The sequence below is a fragment of the Pocillopora verrucosa genome, chromosome 13 (assembly GCF_036669915.1).
Source record: "Pocillopora verrucosa isolate sample1 chromosome 13, ASM3666991v2, whole genome shotgun sequence".
NCBI lineage: Eukaryota > Metazoa > Cnidaria > Anthozoa > Scleractinia > Pocilloporidae > Pocillopora > Pocillopora verrucosa.
In genome coordinates, this window is record NC_089324.1 from 770,578 (window position 1) to 794,697 (window position 24,120).

At 39.1% G+C, this 24,120-nt stretch overlaps 2 protein-coding genes across 5 annotated transcripts in view; one reads left to right on the forward strand and one right to left on the reverse strand.

The window, feature by feature from the left end:
• The first annotated feature begins 49 nt into the window (after positions 1-49).
• LOC131789529 (uncharacterized) lies at positions 50-4,021 on the forward strand. Its single transcript, XM_059106677.2, has 4 exons — positions 50-224; positions 771-1,058; positions 1,484-1,552; positions 1,976-4,021. The coding sequence occupies exons 1-4, from the start codon at positions 129-131 to the stop codon at positions 2,000-2,002; spliced, it is 480 nt and encodes a 159-aa protein (XP_058962660.2). The 5' UTR covers positions 50-128; the 3' UTR covers positions 2,003-4,021.
• Positions 4,022-4,078: 57 nt separating this feature from the next.
• LOC131789445 (tensin-3) overlaps positions 4,079-24,120 on the reverse strand; it is a 43,869-nt gene continuing 23,827 nt past the window's right edge. For 2 of the 4 annotated variants that reach the window (XM_059106550.2, XM_059106554.2), the window contains exons 21-35: positions 18,145-18,213; positions 12,555-13,937; positions 11,833-11,962; positions 11,179-11,460; positions 10,598-10,759; positions 10,145-10,356; positions 9,797-9,892; positions 9,167-9,304; positions 8,704-8,802; positions 8,374-8,451; positions 7,947-8,015; positions 7,420-7,588; positions 6,882-6,950; positions 6,497-6,535; positions 4,079-6,025 (exon numbers count right to left, since the gene is read on the reverse strand). In XM_059106550.2, the coding sequence (XP_058962533.2) occupies positions 5,893-6,025; positions 6,497-6,535; positions 6,882-6,950; positions 7,420-7,588; positions 7,947-8,015; positions 8,374-8,451; positions 8,704-8,802; positions 9,167-9,304; positions 9,797-9,892; positions 10,145-10,356; positions 10,598-10,759; positions 11,179-11,460; positions 11,833-11,962; positions 12,555-13,937; positions 18,145-18,213 (3,128 nt within the window). In that variant the 3' untranslated portion in view covers positions 4,079-5,892. The remainder of the gene's footprint in view (positions 6,026-6,496; positions 6,536-6,881; positions 6,951-7,419; positions 7,589-7,946; positions 8,016-8,373; positions 8,452-8,703; positions 8,803-9,166; positions 9,305-9,796; positions 9,893-10,144; positions 10,357-10,597; positions 10,760-11,178; positions 11,461-11,832; positions 11,963-12,554; positions 13,938-18,144; positions 18,214-24,120) is intronic. The other 2 variants (XM_059106552.2, XM_059106551.2) reach the window with 2 other exon arrangements.

Here is a 24,120-nt window from a genome sequence, read left to right on the forward strand (position 1 = left end):
ATTGAACAATCTCTTTTGAGCGACCGTCATGCATCAGGCGAGTGATACTTTGAATATTCAGACGGTTTGGAGATTTGTAAACAATGCACCAGCTAAGTAACACAAATTGATCCTTGATCTGTCTGAATATGGAAGTAGAACTTGCTTTTGATGCAGTGAATTCTTGTAACTTTGCGAGAAAGCGGCAAGCGGCTCCGGAGAGCTGTTCAGAAACACAATCGAAGGTAAACATTGATGGATACTTACAACACGTGTTTTGAGAATCTTTTTTCTGTTTAATCTACTTTCGCTTTCAACGTACTTTACGAATTATTTTGAAGTTATAGTCGTCCCAGATTTCCATGAAAAATGCCATAATATTGCATATTACTAACAATATGAAAATGATCAAGTCACTTATTCAGTTATTCCTCCGAGGGGATTTTTCCTTCGAGCACAAAAAATTGATTATTACTCTTACAGGAAAATCGATCGAAGGAGATCGACAGACTTCCAAAGGACCAAAAACCTTTAAACTCTAAGGGTAACCAGCATCCAACTTCTCGTTAAAGTGATACTACTTAAAAGGTCAATAAGATCTTGACAATAAAGGAAATGGTCGCCAACCTACGATCGGAAGCTTTGATTGTTAAACAAATTTCCCTTGTCAGTACCAAAAGAAAACGTATAGAGGAGAATATTGAGAATATAAATACTGATGTTAGAGTGTAAAGAGTTGATAGATTCACAACCACCGTAAAAAATGTAATTTGTCTCTGCCATATCTATAGAAGCGACCATGTCTCGAAGACTGTTGCTGGAGTTTGGATAAAGCTTGCAATGTGGGATCAGAGAACAGATCCTTAAGTTGCACAATGCCCATGGTTTTAACACATCAACGACCAGATAATAATTGTCCATCATCATCTGACCCTTGCACTACTTCATTTACTGGACACAGCTACAAGGACATTAACTGTAACATATTGAATCAAGAGAATCAGTCGCAGGAAATGGACATTTCATGTGATACAACAACAACAACAACAAGTAGAGCACTCCATCAGCAGACCTTTTCTGTGAGTTAATTTATGTTTTTGAAGGATGAATATGCTCTAGAAACCATGAAAGAGTATATATTGTGTACCTATTGACTTAGGTTGGGCAAAGTCTCTGTCATGTCATGCAGTCTGAGCTATGCTCAGTGCATGCGTCATGACCCTTCAGTCAAATATTTTTCAGTAAGTCAATAAGCAATTTATCATAATACTGCAACTCTGTTTCTTTCTTCCTCTTTTCTTTTGTTATTCTTCTCACAGAGCTATATGCTAGACAGAACAGCTTTTCCTGCCCTTCTTGTGCCATCATGGAAAGCTCTCATAGAGAGATTTATTTATGATGTTTTTCAATAAAGAGTGTGTGCATTTTCCCCTACAAGCAGTAAAAGAAATTTATCCTGATATTATATGAAACAATGGCTTCATTTTTTGCACTTCTCTGGCAGGTCCCACCCATCATAGCTCAGTATTATTCATCTTCAGCATCCTGCTTTCGCTGCTTGAGAGGAGAAGCGGTAGGTCTTTTTAAGTTTGATTTCCATGCTATGATGACCACTTGCCGATCAAAAACTGAAGGCATTACACTTACTGAGCAAATGACATCAGCTGTTTTCATTAAAACCTTGCACAGTTATTCTGCAGTAAGAAATGATGTTATCTTTAACCAAATTAGAGTATACAGATCTCTTAAATTGCATGATGAATTATCCTATTACTAAATGTCAGTTTTAAAGAACATTTTGGAAGCTTTTCAAGATGAGAAAATTGTAAATGAACATTTAATCCCGGGATGCCCATTCTAGTCCCTTTTTTATAAAGTCAGTATTACCTCATCCAGCAATGTATTCTTCAAAGAACACCTCTCACCCCAAAGACAAATTTTTCCTTTCTTCTGTGCCATTGCTAATTGATAACTAGTATTTTTTTATTTTTAACAGGGACACATGAACCACCTGACCAGTTGATTAGCAGTCTTATGAGCATTTTGTTTACTTTGATACTGACATGAACATAAACTTGAAGGTTTTTTATATATAAACATATTCTCATTCAGTCACTTGTCTTATTTGGCTGTCTTGTATTACTCATTGCAAGACAATTTTACTGTAAATAAAACACAGATGTCCATGACTGAATTAAATATACATATGTATATATTATGACATGTATGGTGAAGTCTATGTTTACTTTGGCATTATGTGATATACAAGAAATGGTCACTTTTGTCTAAAATTGATCACTGTTACCTGAAAATGGACATTAGTTTTCAAAATGGGATGCTGGTTATCTAAAACATTGGATAATAGTTTTAGTATGTATTGAAACAGCAGTTAGAGTTAAAGGTGTGCTCTGATTGGCTTACAAACTCCAAATATTCTTTGCTATTCACCTCCCAGAAACTCACACAGTATTTTTGCCTGAAACTATTGCAATAGTTGCAGTTTTATAGAGTTAAAATCTTCTTTTTGTGTGGTATTACCTCCCTGTTTTACTAAAACAACCATTCGTATTTAACCCTTTAATCCCTGAGAGTGACTAGCATCTAATTTCTCCTTTCAATATCACCCCTGAATCAAGCGTTAAGGTAATGAAAATAAAGGAAATGATAATCAACTGAAGAAACTCTTGATTTTTAAACAAATTCTCCTTGCCAGCACCTTAGGAAATGTATAGAGAACAGTATGGAGAATATACTTACTGATGTTAAGGTATAAAAGGCGGAAACTAGTATCTGAAAAAAGGATGATAGTGTTTGAAAATGGACGAGTGTCCCAAAAAAGAAGAAAAAAAATAGATATCTATGTTACACCAGTGTCCAAAATTGAACTCTTGGGCCCAAAATTGGGCACTAGATTTGATCAAATATGCTAGTGTATTGAAATGGATGGTGGTGTACAAAATTGTACAGTAAAGTTAAGTGATAGCTAACTATCAATAGACAGTTTGGTATTGTGTAGGTCTCAAATGTCCAAATGTGACAGGCTGAAGCAAGAGTTCTTGTCCAACAAATTGGCCAGAAAGTGTCTGTATTGAACTCAGACAAGTGGAGAGGGACTGAAGAGAATAATCACAGATTGGTGTTGAAAAGGTTACCTCGGTAGACTTCTGCTTAAGTTATATAAGAGGGATTGTGAAAAGTATATGTGGTCTTGTTACATCCAATGACTTCTCATTTATTATTTATGACATGTCTCCTTAAAAACCTTTAAACCCGAAAATCAGTATGCATATTCTTTAGACTGTTTTCTATTCATCTCCTAGGGTGCTGAATAGGAGACTTTTTTTGTGATCTTATTGTTTGATTCAGGGGTGATATTGTGAGGACAAACTAAATGCTTGTCTCTCCTAGGGATCAAAGGAATATTACTTTCAACCTTTTTAAAGCAAAAATACACAAAATTAAAGTTTGACTGTAATGTGCAGCACCTCAAGTACATCCAAGGAAGTGAAACACTGTTAATCTTTAATGATAATGATAATAGGTGCGTATGTTCATTTCATGGCTTTGTGGAAGTCTAATGGCAAACGCACTGCCACACCCAAGGCACGTGGTTATCTTCATTTCTTCTTACAAAACAGTGTCAACATTCTAAACAAGCTAAAATGCATAAGGCATCTTTCTCTTTTTTATGACCAAGCTGAAATATATCTCTCTTAATCCTTACACTTATATCACGCTTTTGACATAGCTTATCCTGGCAGTATGTGGGACGCGTGTCACATAATGATATGAATCCCGTAGGGGCCCAGCTCACACAAGAGTATCTGTGGCTCAGTGGTAGAGGATTTAAACACGGAATTTTGACTCCTCATGGGGCCTCCAAATTGTTTTCTTTGTCGTGTCATGACGAACACATCTTTATCCAGTTTCAATACGTATTTCTTGTTCAAAATGTACTCAGCATTCTTTTTTAGCTGATTGTAGAAAGCGGGTGCCCTTCAATTGAGCGAAATGCATCTAAATTGATTCAATGAATAACATCTCAGATACTTTTTGCGTCAAGTACTATATAGGGTTAAGTCAAGAAAGACAACCGATGATAATTAAAATATTCGGTACTAGACCACTTTAATATTTTCTCTGTTCAAAAGAAGATATAAGTATGAAATTAAAACCCTTGGTTCAAAATCCTGAAATTCTTTACAAAACTTTACTTAAGGAGAGAATGCCATTTCTACACTCGTTTCTAAAATATGAAAATAATATGAATTCTTTACTTAGAAACGTTAACCTTTAAAACACTTTAAAAACGTGTAATTGTGACAAATACAGAAGCCAAGCACTAAGAGTGCCGTAGGAGGGTCTCGACGGGGTTTAACGTTAGCCTTTAAGAGTAAAAAGAAACGGCAAATTTTAACCGATAGTCGTGAGAAAAGTTTACCGTAAAAATATTTTCGTTAAATTTAAGGGAAAGAAATTAAATGGACATCACCCCATGGAGACCTTCCCGTAAAATCATCGAGGTTTTCTGGGATTTCTTGCGAAAAATATAACAAAAAAACATAGAGGAAATCAGTAAGGTATTCAATGAGAAGTTACTGATTTTTTTCTATTATTAAAGTTGTCTTGCAAGTTGTCCGACATAGAAGCAGAGTATCACTTTCGCACTTTGACTGAAACGCGTATGAGGCGCGTTCCGTGAAGGAGATCGAAAAGAGCATCAACAACCATCGAATTTCAATGCACAAAATGGAAATAAGCGTATTTAGCTTGTTATGTGTTTAAAGCTGACTGACCAGCGCATTAAAGAGCGGTAATAGGGCAAAAAAAACATATTTACATCACTCGCTGCACTCGTCTAAATTTCAACTAAAACAAGCAACACCCAAGGTTTTCTACTTCGCTCTAACGCTCACTTTGGATATCATGGCTTGGCAACGACCTCGACGTTTCCTCGTTTCCAAAGAAAACATAACGCATTTAAATCCAAGAGATACATGCTGGAACCCTTCAAAATGACCTCATTTACGCCTACAAATAAATTTATACTGGCGATTAGTTTCTTCATTAACAAATCCCTTCAAACGAAAAAAATTCTAACGGGCGGACTTTGCTCTATGCGGCAAAATTTTACTATACATTAAGCCATAAGCAGTTCACCTTTCTCAGATTGATCTTTCCAATAAATCAAAAGACCTAAAAAAGGTAAAGGTGGAATAGGAAAAAAAAAAAAAGGAAAGAAAGAAAAAATTAGCGAACGAAAATAAAAAAATAATCCGCCCATTCTCCCCTTTTTCGTTTCCAGTTTACGCACAAATCATTCTCGTTATCATTCTCTTCTCTCACCTTATGAATTACAGGAGAGTTTAACTGTATATAATTATATTTTTTTAGGCTTATTTGTTCCCCAAGAAGGAGATTACATGTACCTTGAGCCAATTTGGCATTAATTCATACATAACAGTATATGTAAATATATAATATATAAAATTCTATTCATTTCTCGTAATTCAAGATTACCATTATCAAAAATCTATCTATTCATGTGTAATTAACTTAGTCCTTTTATCTCCTTTACATCCCAGTGATATTCCCTGGAAGATTACGCAGAACGGAAGTACGATGATTGTCCGGATACGACAAAGTGGTGGCGAAGACTTCCGAAAGCTTCCGTTGATGATCAGGGTCCACCATGTAACTAGTTCGATATAAACTCGACGTGCAGTTGTTTTCCAATTCGGAAAAGTTTGCAGCGTTTTTCTTGTCTTTGTTTCCGAGTCATATTTAACCATTCTTTGAGACTTCTCTTACTTAACCTCCGACATCTGATATTACATATAACTGACTCCTCTCTCCGTAACCGTTACATTCCGCTGATATACTAGGCGTTGTTTTACATTACTTTGTGCTGCGTTACGTCGACGAATTCATGGACCTGTTAAGTATATTAACGAGGATGCTGGCTGGCCAGTCCTTACAAATTTCTCCAAATAAATGACACTCATTGTGTACTCCTCCAGTTTTTCGCATCACTAGACCGAATGATCTACCGAAGACAAGTAACAAAGGGAGATGTTAGAATGTTAGAATAAAATTTGTACTGGTTTTATGTGGTCCAATGTCCTGAAGACTCCCTGCGAAGCCTTTTGTAAGTAGTATCCACACCCCCGCGCCTCCAAGGTGTTTTTCACGATAATCTTGTCTAGGACTACAATGGACTCTCCGCTAATCCTGTATTTGATTCCCAACTCCCGCCCGCGAAAACTTTCCCCATACCATTGTTTACAAAGATTCCCCTTGCTGAGTTGCAATCCAACAAACACACCACTCACACACTCGTGATTCAACTCTGCATCTTAAGTTCCTCTGTTAACTTATGCAGGGGATGGGAGGGGGGGGGGGTTAGCCCAAAATCCCAGATTTTAACCGGGAGGAATCAGCCCGTAAAGAACCCCCCCCCCCTTCCATCCCCTCCATAAGCGAGGCATTATTTCTTCCTTTCGAATGCGTGACTTACTTTGACTTCCTACTGTATGTAGCGGTCTTCAGATCCCACCTGCAATAAGATACAAGAACACCAGGGCTGTGAAGTACTTTTCAACAAAAACAGTAAGAGCTGCAAAGTAGCCACCTTTTCATCAAATCCCACAACTGCGCCGCACAGCATGATTCCACCGACCTGCCAAACTACCGCAGCTTCATAATACACAACATCGAGACAAACTACCGCGACTGCACTAAACTACATCGACTGCGGCAACTACACCAAAAGGAGCTACAGCTTCAAATGCGCACAGGACTACCACCACCCGGATGATCAAACTGCACGATCCAATGTTACGCTCAACTTTAAATGATTTATTGTAAAAAATCCTAAAAAAAGTCTAACCCTTGCCTCTCACCTTTTATCGCTGGGATCTATACCGCAATAGAGAATTGACTTCATGTGGAAATGCTGCCTGAAGAAAACTCTGAAGAAAAGAAAAAATAAAAGTTCTGTAAAAAACTTGTCCATCGTGTGACCAGTCCAATGGAAGCTACAGGGCTGTATTTTCATGGCGCTGTTTACTACGCTGAACAAGAAGGTTTAAACTTTTGGGTCGGAGGATAAAACCCCACTGTAATCATTTACCCTTTCACTCCCAAGATCTTACTAGCAATTCTCCTTACTGCCTGTCATACAATTCTTATGATTTTAGTTCAAAGAATTTGGTATTGGATCAACTAATAGTCCCCTAATTGATATTTTCCTTTACTCTAGTCATTTGTCTGTTTTTTTTTTGTTTTGATATTGTAAGGAGAAATTCTGTCTTGATCACTTATGGGAGTTAAAGGGTTTTGATAAAAGCTAATGAGCAATACTATCACGTGGTACTGGTACTATCACGTGGTACTGCCTTGTAACGTGGTTCTTATTTCTATAATTGCAGCGTTTCTTACTTTCGTTCAGTATCTGTAACAGTCATTCCGTCTGGTGTGACCTTAAAGCTAACTGTCGTGAATTTCTTGGCAGCCTCTTCTGTTGACAGAAATTCCACGGTTCGCTGTATAGCGCTGGCACCCGTTAACATTTCCACCTCGCACTTTCCGAGATACATAAGGGAACCAACTGAAAAACAAAACGAAAATTACTCTACATTCGATGATGTAACCACCTGACATAGTGGTCTCCAGGCTAGCGCAAGCGATACGCCATCTAGACAACGTATGGGGCGGCCTGGGTTCGAGGCCTGGTCGGATCATTTATTCTCGTGTTCTTGTTGGACTAAACGTTCCAAGTAACTCTCACTAAATAGGAGGAAGAATGCTCTTCTTTGGAAGTTTCAGGTTATAGAACCACCCTGCCGTGAAACTAGAATCTAAAAGAATTATCTATAAGAAGGCAAAACATTCCGAGAACGATCAAATCCACAACTAACGTCTCGTAAATCAAGCCAGACAGATCAGTTATAATTCTAGTATCTTACCAGCGCCTTTGGGCCAGTTTTGACCGTCCTCCTTGTCAAGAGACTGGTCCTTATCTCCAGCTAGGAGGTCTGAAAAAAGAGATATGATGACTTTCAACATAGCGTACATTTATTAATGGTTCCGATATTCCGAAATTCGAAATAAGAAGCAAAATGGTGGATACTGGATTGCAAATTTTATAGTATTCGAAAACATACACACTTGCATACATGGCACATCGATGTAGACATCGATCGTTGTCGGGGAAGATAAAAGATTTTGTTACATGAAAACCGAGATTAAACAAGTCAGCAAGCCTGGGTTTATTTTTTATCAACACGAAACACTAAAAATTAAATGAAAAATTCCTTAAAATAGATAAAATAACTATATAAGCGCGTGGCTTTTGCCGAGAATGCGACAACTGGTCAACAACAGACACCTTACCATGAGCGGGCATTTTAAGTCTGATTGGTAGAGCCAAGGGAGTGATGGAATGTTGATACACAAAAGCAGCCAAACTGCCTACAAAGATAAAAATATAGCACGGTATTAACTCTTTAAGTTATCACCTGCGCGGCTGACAAAGCGAAGGGGGATCTAGGTTAAATTTTTAACGTAAAAACAAACAAACCAACAAATTTGCCATCTGGCAAAGTGCTGTGTGGTTTCCGCTAAAGCTGGCTTTATAAAAAAGACTTCCAGTGGTATGGGAGAAGTTTAATACTGTACACTAAGTTGGGCTGGTGAGACACAAGTTACAGTTCAAGTACTTACCAAAAATGGGTTCATCGTTGTAGCCTTTCAACCTAACGCCCTTCTTGGTTGTTTCAATGAGAAAGTGCCGAACAAGTTCATTGTCGAGATCAACTTTTGCTGAAAGAAAAACGTTTGGTAATCTTTCGAAATCGCGACGGAGAACTCTCGTTTTTTCAGTTGTATTGAAACAAAACGGAACTTAGGAAACAGACAATGAAGGGTCTCATAGAGAAACGCAAGAAAGGGGCCTAACATCGGTACTTTTTTTAGCAGCCACTTGAGGGTAAACAATGAAAGTGCAAACAGGCGCATAATTAAGGACTCTGAATCGTGAAGTGAATCGTGTCAGAAAGAGAAAAAAAGGTAAACTTTTTAGTGAAATTCTCAAACAAATCGTACGGGAACTGTGGCAAGTACTTTGCAAAATATTAATTAAATCTTTCCTTAACTACTTTAGAAGGGGAGGGGTGTTTCAACTTACTAAGGTCTCCTTGAAGTCCCTGAAGGACATGCGCAGGAGGCACGGCGACCTTCACAGCTAAACCAAAGGCTCCTGGGAAGGACTGACTATCCCGGATGATAAAAGAGCCCGGTTCTGAGTCTTTTAGGATATCGTTTGCTAAAGAAAAAGAAAACAAGACAAACTGTAATAAACTCGTCAGAGTGGGCTCATACCAGAGTGACCAGCATCTCATTTCTCCTTACAGTCTCACTGCTGCCTCAAAAAGTTTGGTCTTGAGAATATAGGAAATGATAGTGAAGCTCTGGTCAGTACTAAAGGAAATGTATAGAAAACAGTATCGAGAATATACACACTGATGCTAGGGTGTACAGGAAGTATTGCTAATTCTCGGGGTATAAGAGGATAGTTTATCGTAGGAAAACTCCAGGGAATAGACTTTGACAAGTTTCTTGGCAGCCTATTAGTTCCTGTTTATACTCCTGAGAGGAGAGTGTCACTGTTAGAGTCCGAAGTACATAACACTCAACAAAGTGACGCGGCCACGTTATTTCCGCTCGGAAACCTGTGCGCTAACAACTAATGCAAGTAACATCGTCTCCCGTACAGTACGAGGCCTTCATATATCAAAGAAAGGAAGTGATTTCATACCATCAGTCCTTGAAATGGTTGGTTTATACCAAAACACTGAAGTGTCTCTGTCAAATTTTAATCCTGGAATTTTCGGGCTTTCCGGAAGGAACACATCTGAAAAATAGGACGGACAATAGTTTTAAGCGGGAGAAAAAAGGGGATTTCACTGTAACTCTTCACGATTTTTATTTTGTCGCAAGCACATCGGCCTCTCTATAATCGTGTAGCTGTCAGTAGAGCTAACGTGTCTTTAAACTCAATCTTGCATGAGTTACAAAGCGTGCCACACGCACTGCACTCTGCGCATACAAGTGTGCAACTCACGGACTGAATATGGTTGTAATGAAGGTGGTGGACGATACTCACTGTCATTCGATGAACCAGACGATACACTGTTGGTAGACCCGTAGCCTTTATCTGAGACAGGATGAGATTTCTTTCGCTGTACAGCATTTTCAAAGGACCCAGATCCATCAGACAGCAAAGGACTCCTACCCTTTCCGTTTGGACCTTCACTCCTGACGCTCTGTGGTGTACTAGGGTGACTAAGTTGGAGAAGCTGTGGCTCGTTGATGCTACTGGAGAGGAAAACCATATGGAAAGAAAAACCATACCAGACGAGTTAATAAGTGAGCAGGAAACATATTTCCGATTATGATGACAACCGACATACCAACGTTCTTTAGGTTTGTGTGTTCCAGTAGTGTAGACTACTTGAAACAGATTTCATTGATCACCATATAGCTTAAAAACGTTGTAATCAAGTTTATTCCCGAAATGCGCTTTCTATCGGTTCATCGCCATCAACAAATGCCTCACCCCAAGTCAGCCATCTCTGATAAAATGTCTTTAATGGCTTCAACGTCACTAGCTGTTTTGGTGATTTGTATCTGTTCCACAATTGGTTCAACTACAGGAGTGGCTGATGTGCTTGTCTCCTCTAGGGTGGTCTGAGTCTCCGTGGTAACACCATCTCCAGGACTGAAAAACAAGAACATTATCAATCGGAGCCGACAACCGGCCAAAACTATCGGCTAGTCTGCCATCTTTGGCCGGCTTATTTAATCTCACTTGATCATAGTTGCTGATGAAAAATTAAAAAATATCTTTGAAGACACATGTGCAGCCGCCATTTCCCAGATTGAGTGGAAATAAAGGTTAATTTTCTAGAAACAAGTTTAGAAGTGTGAATCGATTCCACGTTCAGAATCAGTTTGCTCAAAAATTCGTGCTTATTTCGTGGAGCGCCAGCTGAGCACCTTGACAGAATAGTTCAGTCTCGCGTTTAATCTGACGAGGAATCAAGGCGTCCACGATAACCTCAACACCAAATAATTCATTTTTGCCTTCTACTCTTGGAAGCATTGCAGTTATAGAAATGTTAGATAGAGTGGCTATACCTCTTCTGTGTCTTCTTAGCGGACCGTATATCCTCCAGTCTCGCGTATCCAGCTTCTTCGTCTTCCCGTGCTTCTTGCAAATGGACTGCAGCACTTTCCAGGAGATTACTGGAACTCGACTGTTGACTGACCAGATCAGTTACAGCCTCTCCCTCTTGGTTCATTGTCGTGATTGCTACCGGATTAAACCGGTTTGACGAACGACCAGCAACGGGCGTGGAGACTGACGAGGTACTGACGATTGATTCGCCAAAAGCTGAGTCCGTGTGACCATCACTGCTGCTGAGGTCAGAGAGTAACGTTAGATGGAAGGAAGGAGCGGGGAAGTGGGAAGACAGAAGAAACAAGCCACGAGGGAAGGTAGTAGACAGAGGAAGAGATGAAACAGGGGTAGGATGGAGATAACAGCCAGGAGAAAGAAAATGAGGGAGGGGAGGGGAGGAAGGCAGAGAGGAGGGGATGCCACGGGGGGGGGGGGGGAAGGGGGGGAAAGGGGTAATAGGAAAAAAGCGGAGAGGAGGTTGATTTGAACAGAAAGACATTATTTGGTCAAGATCAAATACCTTTGGCTACAAGCCCTATATTTGTTCAAAACAAAACTTTGTGCAACAAATTCGATAATCCTCAGATATCTAAAGAAGAATATTGACTTACGCAGATGGTGAGGTTCCTAGATTGGTCGGTTCATCGATAGATCCTTTGGAGTCGACACCTTCATCCAAACTTATACCGTCAATACTGCTGGGAGGAGACTTCTCAAGTACATGGTGATGATCCATGAAGTCTTAAATGAAGGAAATATAATAAGCTACTTCTTCAAGAAAACAATTCGCGCAATATTAAACAGTCACACCTTTGCTCAGGGAAATACCCAGGACTAAGGAAAGTTACCTCTTGACTTGGGTAAAAAATACAAAAGTGATGTGTGCACTTGTTCCAGGTAAGACCAAAGTTTGATTCCCCTTAAAGGAAACGTCCCACAAGAATTGTTCTACTGTTTTTAGTCGTAAGTGAAATACTTTGGCACGATCTACGGTTCAAGAAAACTTTGGAGATTATTTAACGGTTTGGCATCTTTTTCAACAGTACCACAGGCTTACTGGTAATACCGGTGAACACAAACACATCAGGTCTACTTTAATGGAAACAGACTAACGAGTCGCTCGCCGTATTTTCTCAGTGTACATCGTATCCCTAACAGAGAGTTTCGTTGCCAGGCATAGTGATAGTAATAGTAAACTACAGAGCGACTGTGATAGATTAGTTTCATACAATCCACCATTTGCAAGGGACAGTGAGGATTGTAACGCGTTATAAGAGCTGAGATTGCGTGATACAAATGTTAGGTTGCATGAGAATGAAAAACGTGAAAGTACCTGTCTTGTGAACGAGAAACTCATGCGCAGGAGGTAAACGCGACTCTTTGAACCCAGTTAGATCTGTCTCTTTGGGTGGCTCGGCCACGTGCTTGGTTTGTTCGACAATCCTCTTAGGCGGGGCGCCACTGATGTACAAAGTTCCTGACGAGTGGCTTATTTCCCCTGGTGCCAAAGACTTGGCGTTGTAATTCGAAATTTCTTTGGACACTTCTGTCGCTGACAAGCAAGCAAGGCCAGGCATGGGGATTATATGGCCCTTGATATTTTGATGTGGCGGAGGACGCACATTATCAGGTTGGAGCATATCGCTAAGGAGGGCGATTTTCGAACGCACATTTCCCTTCTCTGGCAGCGTTTCAGAATCCTGGATCGTTTTTCGCCCTTCTAAATCGAAAAAGTCTTCGACGTCGGCTAGTTTATCATCATTGTTATTGAAATCAAAGGTTTTAGGACCTCGTCTCTGCTCACCAGGACTACAAGTCGTCCTTTGGCTGGCGACGGAAACATCTTCATTCCTACCAGCACCGTCAACATGGTCACCGCTGTTTGGAACAAAGTTGTATCCCACAGTGGTATGAGAAACTGTTTTAGCTTTTAACGTCCTTGGCATTATTTCAGTGGTGGCGAAAAATGTTGGCGACGTTGGAGACATGGCAGGCGACACTTTAGACAAAGGCGCGTCGTGTAAGACAACCGAAAGCGCCTCCCCGTCAGAATATCCATTCGACATCTGCCCAGTTTTAACATTGCCATTCCACGAGCTATTTTGTGAATATGGCGGCGGTTTGATAGGGACTCGTGTATGCGTTGCTCCAAAAGAGGGTCCGTTACTTTGGTTGTACCTTACAGCACTGATCCCATTTGGAAGCAGCGGTTCTCCTATTAAGCCACTCCTACTGTAACGCTCACCAACTTCAAAACTCGCCTTTTGGCGCACAGGAGGACCAGGAGGAATAACAGACCTCGATCCTCCGTTGACCACAGGAATACTTGATGACTGCACGCCTCTCGACCCGGATCCAGCCTGTCGTAAAGTTGAATCCAAAATTTCTGAACATTCCCCCAGCTCTTGCAGAAGCCTATCAAACGATTTCATCTCCCTATTCCGGCCGTCCTCACTCGAATGCTGCATTTTGCTGCTATTGTTGTGCTGAAGACTGGGTTGTGTCAGTCCAAAATCCTCATTTTCTTTGCTTCTAAATCCGTACGCTTTTTTTCGATTCAAAGTGTTTGCTCTGTTTTCAAAGAAGTTCAACTGCTCCGCTCCTCTTGACCGGGCACCACTATCCAAGCTCATGGATCGCACTTTCTTTTTGAGTGCTTTGTCCACCTGGGCGTACAAGTGGCCATTCACCGGACCAGGTACGTACTCAGGGGGACCTTCACCAAAATAAGACATCTTTTAGTAACTGAAGCATAGCAAAAATTTCACACCACCTACCCCTCGCCAAACTCGGCATCAACCCTAACTTATTATTAGTCGACTGTTTTTTGGTTAGGGGAGGGGTGGGTGGGCAGTCGCTCAGAATCTGACATTGATCCAAAATTTCATAGACAAAGATTCTCAGAGACCACTTTGAAAAACACAAAACACACACACACAATACTAGATGAAAGCTTTCATTAGAATGGCCACACACAAATGTTTTATCCGCAAATTAAAAAAGTTAGCCTCACCTTGTGCAATATATACAAACATAAAAGTAACAAATGAAAGGACTGCTGAGTTGTTTTCATCTGCATGCACAATCCACATATTTTAAATGTAAAGGCAATTGGTAAGGCCGCCATAACACTTCTAACGAAATTGCACACATATTTCTTTTATCCATTTCAAAAGAAGGCAACTTGAAGTTTACGAATGAATCTATTATTTCTGTTGTGAATAAATTCTTACAAACGTCTCTAAGCTTTACAAACAACAGAACGCTTTTATTTTTTTTTTTTGGGGTAAATGGCCGGTTCTTTTGCCAAAGAAACATAAGCAATTCTTCATCGCATGTCAAAGACTTCAAGGACGAACGACCCACTAGAGACAATTGTGGCCAATAAAATATTGACTACGTGTAATTCAGATAAGATCTTGAGAGAGATAGCAATACTCTAATCAAAAATTGGATCGTGACTTACAAATACGTGAGTTCCTTATCGTTATAACTGCCACAGCTATTAGCACTAATTGAGAATGAATCCGTAGATATTTAAGGGAAAATCTTAACTCGATAACAGCATTTCAGTGACCCCCTAACGTCCCGAAGGAAAACGTTATATGTACAACAGTATTTTCAAAAGGTATTTTAAATAATCCAAACTCTCCACGTTCAAGGTCTATTGGATGTATTTCGCTCACATATCAGCACAACGAATGCAAAACAGAGGTCTTAAATGACTTACAAATACGTGAGTTCCTTATCGTTATAACTGTCACAGCTATTAGCACTAATTGAGATTGAATCCGGAATAATATTGGCAGAAAGAGAGAACCAGATTCCGCAGATTTTTCGCGGAATGCGTAGATACTTGAGGGAAAAATCTTAACTCGATAACAGCATTTCAGTGACCCCCTCACGTCCCGAAGGAAAACGTTATACGTACTAAGGTATTTTCAAAAGGTATTTTAAATAATCCAAACTCCCCACGTTCAAGGTCCATTGGATGTAATTCACTCAAATATCAGCATAACGAATGCAAAACAGAGGTCTCTAACAATTCTTTAAAATAAAAAATAAAAAGTAAACTATAAAGAGAACGACAAACGAGTAACTCGTAAAATCAGTCGTCCTCTGAGCTTTCCTGTATCTTGAAATATTTTTCGCAAACAAGTAATAGAATTGACTGCACTCTGAGTTCACACCATAGTTTTGAACAGCATATTTAAGAGTAAAATCCGTCTTTAGTTATAATTCCGGAAATCGCCTTAAACTTTCTCCAGGGTCGCACGCTACGTGATTGCTTTCCTTGGCCCAACATCAAGTAAAAAAAAAATTCACTCAATTAATCAATTAAAGATTACAGAAAAAACCACTTGTAGTTGTTGATTCTAATACATTCCTTATACACCGTAGTTTTGAGAATTTGGTGATAGGTCAGCAATATTCTTCAACGTAGTTTGTCTCCTTGAATATATGTTCATGGACTGCCAAAAAAAGTATTAAAAAAGCATCCTGGAGGTGTTGCGATGAGATTTTTGCCTCTTACGCTTCTCGTACAGTCAAAGTTCAAGAGTGGGTAGCGAAGAACTTCGTGATAATTTAAGAAAATTGCGAACACTCCTCAGTCATAACACTGCAATCATTCTCAATAACGATCGGAAGGGGATCAAAATAACGGCCGAAGGGAAGGATGAAGAGCTTAAAGCTCTCCCTCTCCCTTCCCCGCCCCTCCCCTCCGGGGACTTTGACCAAGTGTTCATGAACGCGGCACTAACGCAGAATAATGTCTCAGTTTTAATGTCAATTTAATCAAACCTTGTCAATCAACAGATCAAAATACCATTTATTCCAAATAAATAAAATGATATTCGTGTGGTGTGTGTTGTGAGAATTGAAAGCTACCTAAAGGAAGTGAGGCCAGTTTAACTGATCAGTTTAGAAATTCTCATCACTTGTCCACTTGAGAATTTACTGGTTAATGTTATTTTCTACCATAAAATGAACCAAAAGGTCAAACCACCCAGACGTCTTGGTGTTTATTGACATTTTTTAAAATCTATAATTAGTCAAAAGAAAAACAAACACTTCGAATGCCCTTGAGCGATCAAAATTAATAACTGGTGACAATTCTGCACCTTTTAAAAATTTCTGGATGTTCACTCAAACGTGATGTTAACAGTGACAGTTATGGCCGAAACAAAAAGGCTTGCTATAGAAATATCTCGGGTAATCTACACTAAAAAAATTCCAAAATGCTATTGTAACCTTATTATCTGAGGAAACAAGAGACGAGTCAAGTAAACACATTCCACAAAATATTTCCTCGAAAGATTGTCCGCATTACACAATGGTACGTAACTGCCTATACGTTTTGGCTATTTCAAATATTCCAATTGCATAGTGATAGAGTTTCCATTTAACGGAAATATCTCTGCCCATGTTTTCTTTTTCGATAACGACAGATCAAAAGAATCCCACTTTCACAGCAGGAAAGTTTAAAAGTAAAACGCTTGGAGTTGCTCAGATACAATTGAATAATTCCGCAAGATCGCGCCCCAAGGTCAAATGAGTTTTCGTGTAATTACTGTTGTTTGAGAAAATAACTATGAAAACAATAAAATCAAGGAGTTGGGCCAGAGCTCTGAGGTGCAAATACTTCAAGGTAACACTCCTAACTTGTCGCGCAGATTCAAGAAGGAAGAAATAGTTGACTCGACTATGAATGAAAAGACCGACTTAGGCTTGCGTGCCAGCTCAAGAAACCTTAAAGAATTTAATAAATGGTTCACTAGGCTTATGGTATGATGAAAACAAAATGATAATAAGATTTTATAAATAAAATGACCTTACACTTATGGAGGCTTTTTTCTCGGTTTGCTTGTCGGAAAATAATCGACGGAATACTTGGGTAGTTCAAATGGATAAGTTTGTGGCGACTAGACAGAGAGACACCATTTTGAAATACCGCAGATAAAATACATTCTTGTACTACTTAGAGTAGCTGGTTTTTTCGCAAAATATTTTACCTTGCATGTGAAATCCGAATGAAAGTTTTCGCTAACCGTTATGTAGAGGAAAACGCTTGCGGTACTTCTCTTTTCAGTTAATCGATTGTGATCATTTGGTTATAGCATTGTTGTGGTTATAATGTTTGCATTTGTATACAAAGAGCAAATACGGAGTCGAAACTCTTTGAAAGAAAACATAATGTTTGGTGATAAAAACCTTGAGGTGTGACCATTCCAGTGAAAGCTTCTGAACAATATTTTCTTGTGGCACTCGTTCTTCTACAGAACGAAGTGGTTATAACTTTCAAGTCTGATGATAAAGCCCTAGTGTACCACCATTCAATTGAAAGCTACTAAAAATCATTATCACTTTAAAGGAAATTGTGGCGCATTTAGCGGGTTATAGTGGAGATTTCGGAAGGCTAAAATGCTCGCATAGTCACATAATTGTTCAGATTGTTTTGTTTTTCATTCTTCAGTTTTTATTTTCTCAATGCCCTCCAAAGTTATGATAATAGCACAACTGTTTATGTTCTTGGGTATGGAAATGTTTTGACCCTTCTCAGCTTGAATCGCGAGGAGAGGACTAAATGACTCTAGGTCGAGCCCAAAACATGTTTATGCGCGCGAACATGAACTCTGTTCTTTCAGTAATTTCATTTAGTATTGTCTTCAAGATGGTTCTAATGAGGTATGAATTCGTTAATAAAAACCCAAGCGTGTGACCATTCCAATGAAAGCTTATCATGCAGTAAGTTTATTTTGCTACGCTTAACGGTTCCAACTTTGTAAAAGTCAGCACCAACTGAGATGTAGTTGAGAGCTACAGAGTCAGAGCTTCAGTATAATTACCTTGAATCACTAGTCACAATTTTTCCCTGGTGTAACTGAAGAGTTGCACTGAAAGAAAGTATCATAAATACTTACGTTTCAGAGCGTCAGAGTCTCCTTTTCCTGCACTATCTTGCTCTGTTTTATCAGACTTGCTGTGGTAATCTGTGATGATGAGGATTGAAAGATTTCGTTAGTGAAGGATATTTATAAGCCGCTATGCAAAAATCAGTTGACTTATAGCTCACGAAATTAAGCCCGTTCACTTCTTGCGGAAATTACCGGCGCAAGTTGCACAAACTTAGGGCCGAATACTAACCACAAATGTGAGAATTATTTTTTTTTACAAAGAGATAATCCACAACTCGCAAAACTATGAAATATTTGTATCCAGGATAAGGAATTCAATGCTGCAGACGTTTTTCAGGGAGCACACGAGTTTTAGAGTCAACACTGAGAATAGAAATGTCAAAGATAGCAATCTTTATCATGATATTCCTACTCGAAATCACTGTGGTCGGCTTGCTATTATTCCGTCGAGATGAAGATAAATACACAGCATTCCTTCATCTGGTTATCTTTCGCGCGAATCGTTTTGACTGTAGATTGAAATAACACGAACCATCAATTGAAAATTGACTTACAGTGCGGGAAATCCTGGACACCGCTTCGTTTAAAAGATAAAGGAGCAAAAACAGCCATACGGAGACATCAATAAACTCGCCACCAAATACAAGCCGACGTTGTGCTCAGTTCCGCGAAAGGAATACCGTCCGAGATGTAACGTAACCTGATCTTATAAACGATTCGGAGAATTTAGGATTCGCAATTGATTGTTACTCATGGATCACGAAGTAGCCAGTGCGTGGGCTGATTATTGGCGGATACGCCAAATGACACAAAATGTTGCCATAAAAAGATTTAGAAGGTACTCGATTCGAGATTTGCCCAGCCTAAGTTTCCTTTCTGAACTTCCGATCCAATTGTAGCAAGAAACGTGTTATGTACACGTTTAAAGTTGCGCGCCCGTCTCATTTCAGCGCGCCGCACCGCAGGTAGGGAAATAAAATCCCAGATTCCCGTTTGGGACGCATGGGTTGGAATTTCGCAGAATTTCCCATGCTAAAATCACTAGCATTGCTAAACCAATAAACCTAACACTATGACATTATGAAATCATCTGAGAAGGATTCTACACGACCACCAAACTGCTGAGTGATAAAACAACTGCAATAACTTTGACAGACATACGCCATCACTCCGCGCAGTCCGGCGGTGGAAACCAAACCCAAGACACAAATCAGGAAGGAATTGCTTAACGAATATCCTGTAAAAGTTTCAATGAATCAGCTATTTCTTTTCTAATGGCTTCCTGGGTTGTATTTTTTTCGTGCAAAATATCACCAGCGCGCCGTATCTATTACCAAATAGAAACAGAAGAAATTCAGTACTCGACCTGTGGCGCCCAGTAAATCCCAAATCAGTGTTCGCGTTCTCGTGGTATCCAGTTTTTAGGGCTTAAAACACCGCTGCGAAGGCGTTGACATGAGCTTCACCTCCGAAATAAGCTCAAGGAAGGCCAAGCAAACAAAAGAATTACGGCCTAAGCGAATGATCTCACCGTGTTTGTAAATGGTCCGCTCCATGCGAAGCCATGGCGCGCTAGAACATCACAATAGCACAATTGATTGTCTTTGAAACCTAACGCCAACAAAATAAAGACTCGGAAAATTAACGCGCGGGAGATTATCTCGCTCCTCAAGCGAATGAAACGACGAGTCACGCGAAAACAAACGATAAGAAGCGCGGACACAGACGAAGAATCAAGAAAAATTAGAAAGTGAAACATGATAGATAATTGACAAAAACGGTAGGTTGTACCTAGTGCGCTAGTTGTACAATCCAAATTGGAAGTGTCGGTGAAGAAATATCATCGTTAATCAATCGCCGTTTGACAGACACCGGTTGGCTCTGATCGACTCCGTCAAAAACTCAACGGAAAGCATGGAACAATAATCTAAGATATGCTCACATCAATGAGTTAAGAGATAACGGCTTAAACACTCTATCACAAGGTGTTAAACTGGCAGATAGGTCACAATCACGGAAAAAATGATCTGGAGTTACGCTGTACGAAGTTTTCTCGAAAAACAAGCTGACAATTTCAAAGGTAAAAAGTCGAGGCCTCGGGTAATAACATCACTATGAAAATTCTTGAGAACGCAACGAGGATGTCTGAATGTTTGTAAACAGAATATCAACCTTATTACACTTTGATGAAAAACAGCAGAAGAGAAGTCGGGAATATAAAAGAAAACTGAAGTACTCATCGCAGCCCACTAAATTAACTCCACACCAATGAGACATTTAATCTTCGAGGCGTGCGCACCAATTACAAACATTTCCTGTTGTCACAGAAGACAAAATTCTGCAAATATTTTTCCCGTGGACTGTTTAGTTTAACAAGAGCCAGACAAATTGATAAACCAAAGTTAGAGGACAAACGTGATAAAATTAGAACGTTAAGTACATTTTTCTCTAAATTTAGGATTTCACGAGGCTGTAGAGGGGGATACGAATATGTTATGATTGTAAAGCGAGTGGGAACTGTAAAAACAAGTAATATTGGTCTCAAACTTGTGTATCGAGTTGCAAATAAACAGAGATATATAAAAAATAAAGTCGCCACCCAAACAGTTTCCACTAAAAACCACATTTTCTCTAACTACAAATATCGTTAAACAAGATTATAAAATCCGACGATTTTTCTTTCGTTGCTTTAGAATTAAAATTGATGTGAACGAAAGCGAAGGCGAGGAAATGAAAGCAACCTACAATACAGTACAGTACAATTGACGGAAATAGAGAAGCAGAGATTATGAATCTTTCCATTCTCTTTTGAAAAAGATCTTTAAAAACGAAAAGGCATTGAGTTTCAGGAAAGCAAATGCAATCCGTAGGCCCTAAGCTGGTGTTTACACAGCCTTATTGTCGTGACTTCAAATTGGATTTAGCTGCAAACAGACGATGACGAAAATGCTGACACATCTGAAATTGTTCCTGTTTTGCTTCATCTAGGAATGTCTGTGTTCTTTGTCAGGATGAGATAATAAATACTGATATACATTTCGTTCACCCGTGTTGCGGCAAGACAAGATAATTTAGTTAATTTGCTAAAAATGTTACACTACCTTAAACAATAATTAACCTTTCTCTGAAGAAACTGGCCGTTGCTTTCCGAGGAAACTACAAACATCACCTCAATGGCGAACTTAGGTTTGGTGAAAGGTCATGTGACATTTTTTCGATGTGTATTGCATTTTTATTAAAAAAAAAACTTATTGAAACATAAAAATCCGTGACAAAATCAAATTGTTTCCAGAAAAAATAAAGCAACCATCGAAACGAAAAAAAGTGACTTTCAAAAACAGGAAACAGTAAGAACATCAGTTCGTACAACACTTGCCTCTAATATTGAGCTCATTGACCTACCCTTTCCCTTGAGCGAAATGGAGCTATACTGAGATGTCTGTTGAAATAGTTTTTCCGAATTTTGCTACTTCAGATCATCTGATCATCATGAAGAGTTATTTTGGCAGCGGAGACCCGATTTGTCGGCTCAATAAAAAGTGCCCGTTATTTTGGATGCAACCGTGTTTGACATGACTTATGAAGGAAGTTGTACGAAAGAGCCCGGGGAGATATCGATCGATCAAAGCTTTTTGTCGACATCAACCTTCGTTAGTCATGGCGTTTTGATCCGACAGCTATTACAAGCTTGGTACTTCGCTCTAAAACGGAGAGGAAACAGAACCACAGCGCCCAGAGTAAACGTAGGATTTGAAATTTCCCTCATGTGTCCTGTGGGTCAGCAGAATCGTCTTATCATCCGTATTTGGGTTTCATCCAGAGACTTAAAAATTAAGAGAGCGATCTGATGCATGAAATTATTACTTGGTGGCTTTCATTTGAAAAGTCACAAATAAAAGGCTTATTCGAAAGATTTTGAGAAGCCAAAATTACTAGAACTGTGCCGCTAAAATGTCCTTATACAAGCAGTTTTCATTTCAACATTTTGATCATCACACTTAGGTAAAACAAGTTCTCTTGCACTTCGTTAGAGCGCATTTCCATTACGCGTTACAAAACCAAAACCAAAGCTCGTGTAATCATAAAGCCAATCAAAAGAAAGGAAAATACCATTTAAAGCCAATGAGAACTCAAAGTAAAAGCAACCAAACTGCCTGAAGCGTGGGAAAACGCGGGCGTCCAAGTCCTGATTGGCTTTAAATGGCATCTGATTTGTTCAGAGAGCGGCGCAAGTTTTCTGGACCAATCACAGAGCGAAGTGAAGCAAAATCAAAGCAATCCTGGACTGCTTTGAAAATTGCTCTAATCACGCAAAGATTACTTTCAGAAATTAAACCTGTATTACACAAATACCTTGAAGTTCTTGAACAAAAATCAAGTTAATAGAAACTCTCAGTTCTTTCAAACTGAGTCCTTTCGCAAGTAAAGCTTTGCAATGTAAATAAACATCATGACTGTAAATTAACTCGCGCTGCTACATAGAATATATTTAAAAAGCAATGAACGAAACAAAACCAAGTTGTACAACACAATTAAAAGTAAAGAGTTTGTTGTTTCAATTAGGTGGTTACACTCTAAAATGGGTCGATTTCGAACTCTGCAGGGAGCCTCTAGGGCATGCGCCGACACACTGAATTTCGTATAACAACGAGATCCTGAGAAGGTTCCAAAATTTGCATGTTACAGATGAGGTTTTCAGGTCAATAGCGTCTTATAATTATGTACTTGAAGTTGATTGAGGTTATCGAGGTAATTACGTTTTACCTCCCTTGTTAGGCGTGAGACTGCTACATTTTCGACAATTAAAAACATAACTAAAACGTTAGATTTAGTACCTTCTATTTTCCTTTAAGAACACTCGAGAAACAGGAAAATTGAAAGCGCAGATGCATCGACACTCTTCGATTGTGAAAAAACATAGTAGTTTTTCAGCTCGCACATCGTTGTTGAAAGGTGACTAACTACTCCGATAAAATTGAAACTTCACTTTCTTACTTGTCGATTAAAAGCGAAACTTGATAGCAAAGCACACTCAATAGAAATAAATGAAAATTCTGTCTTACCAGTAAGCTGACTTGTAGGACAAGCTTTGTCGCATTAAGTCCAGACCGTCTGTTTGCTGTATTTCTGATATTTCACACGTTATGTCGATTAATTCCAATGTCAATTCACGAATGACTTTGTGAATACAACAACGAGTTTCTAATAATGATATTTAACCTGGATTAGCGATATTTTAACGGCAGGATGTACGGTAAACACGACAAGATCGTGTCCACCACGGAACAGTATATGCGATGAATGCAAACGAGCGCACAGCTAATTAAATAACAATGCTCAAGTATGTGATAACTGCACATATCGTCCCTGGAGGGTCATTAACATATGAAATCAAAAATGCCGTCGACCTCTGCGGTAAATAAGAGTCGTTCAGACCACAATTATCACCTGCTTGGCGTTAGCAGTAAATAACTCAGCAAGATATCGATATCACGTCAGTAAACAGTCGATTTTTCCACGCACATTACAGTTCAAAATCACACGCTGATGTTTGAAATAAGTGATGATATCTACCTCCCTAGAATTGATTCGAGAGTTATTAGCGACATGTCGACAATATAAGAGGTCACGAACAACTTATCTGTGGATGCTACAACGTTCCTTGTCGTATATTGGCAGATAACAGTACAAAACAGGCTGTATTTTAGAAAATTCTGTATGTAAAGTTTACTGAATTAAAAACATGCAAAACTGAAGACAAACAAAAGACATACCATTAGCCAAAGGCCTCGGGCAAACATAGTTATCCATAATTTTTTCCAAATTACACCTTTTTCAATCAAACTTAGCGTTTTAAAAATCCCCAACCTGAACTACAATATAAACCTTCGCAAAATGCTGGCATTTTATTTTGAGAAACTCTTTTTCCATATTAAGGTACAATTTATGACACTTCTCAAGCTTTGAAATGCTCGCCACAAA

Bases quoted from the DNA above. Each gene is read 5' to 3' on its own strand.
- LOC131789529 (XM_059106677.2), top strand. From the start codon at position 129: ATGGAAGTAGAACTTGCTTTTGATGCAGTGAATTCTTGTAACTTTGCG. The intron at 225-770 runs GTAAACATTGAT...CCATATCTATAG, and splicing joins GTTCAGAAACACAATCGAAG to AAGCGACCATGTCTCGAAGA. The intron at 1,059-1,483 runs GTGAGTTAATTT...CTTCTCTGGCAG, and splicing joins TCCATCAGCAGACCTTTTCT to GTCCCACCCATCATAGCTCA.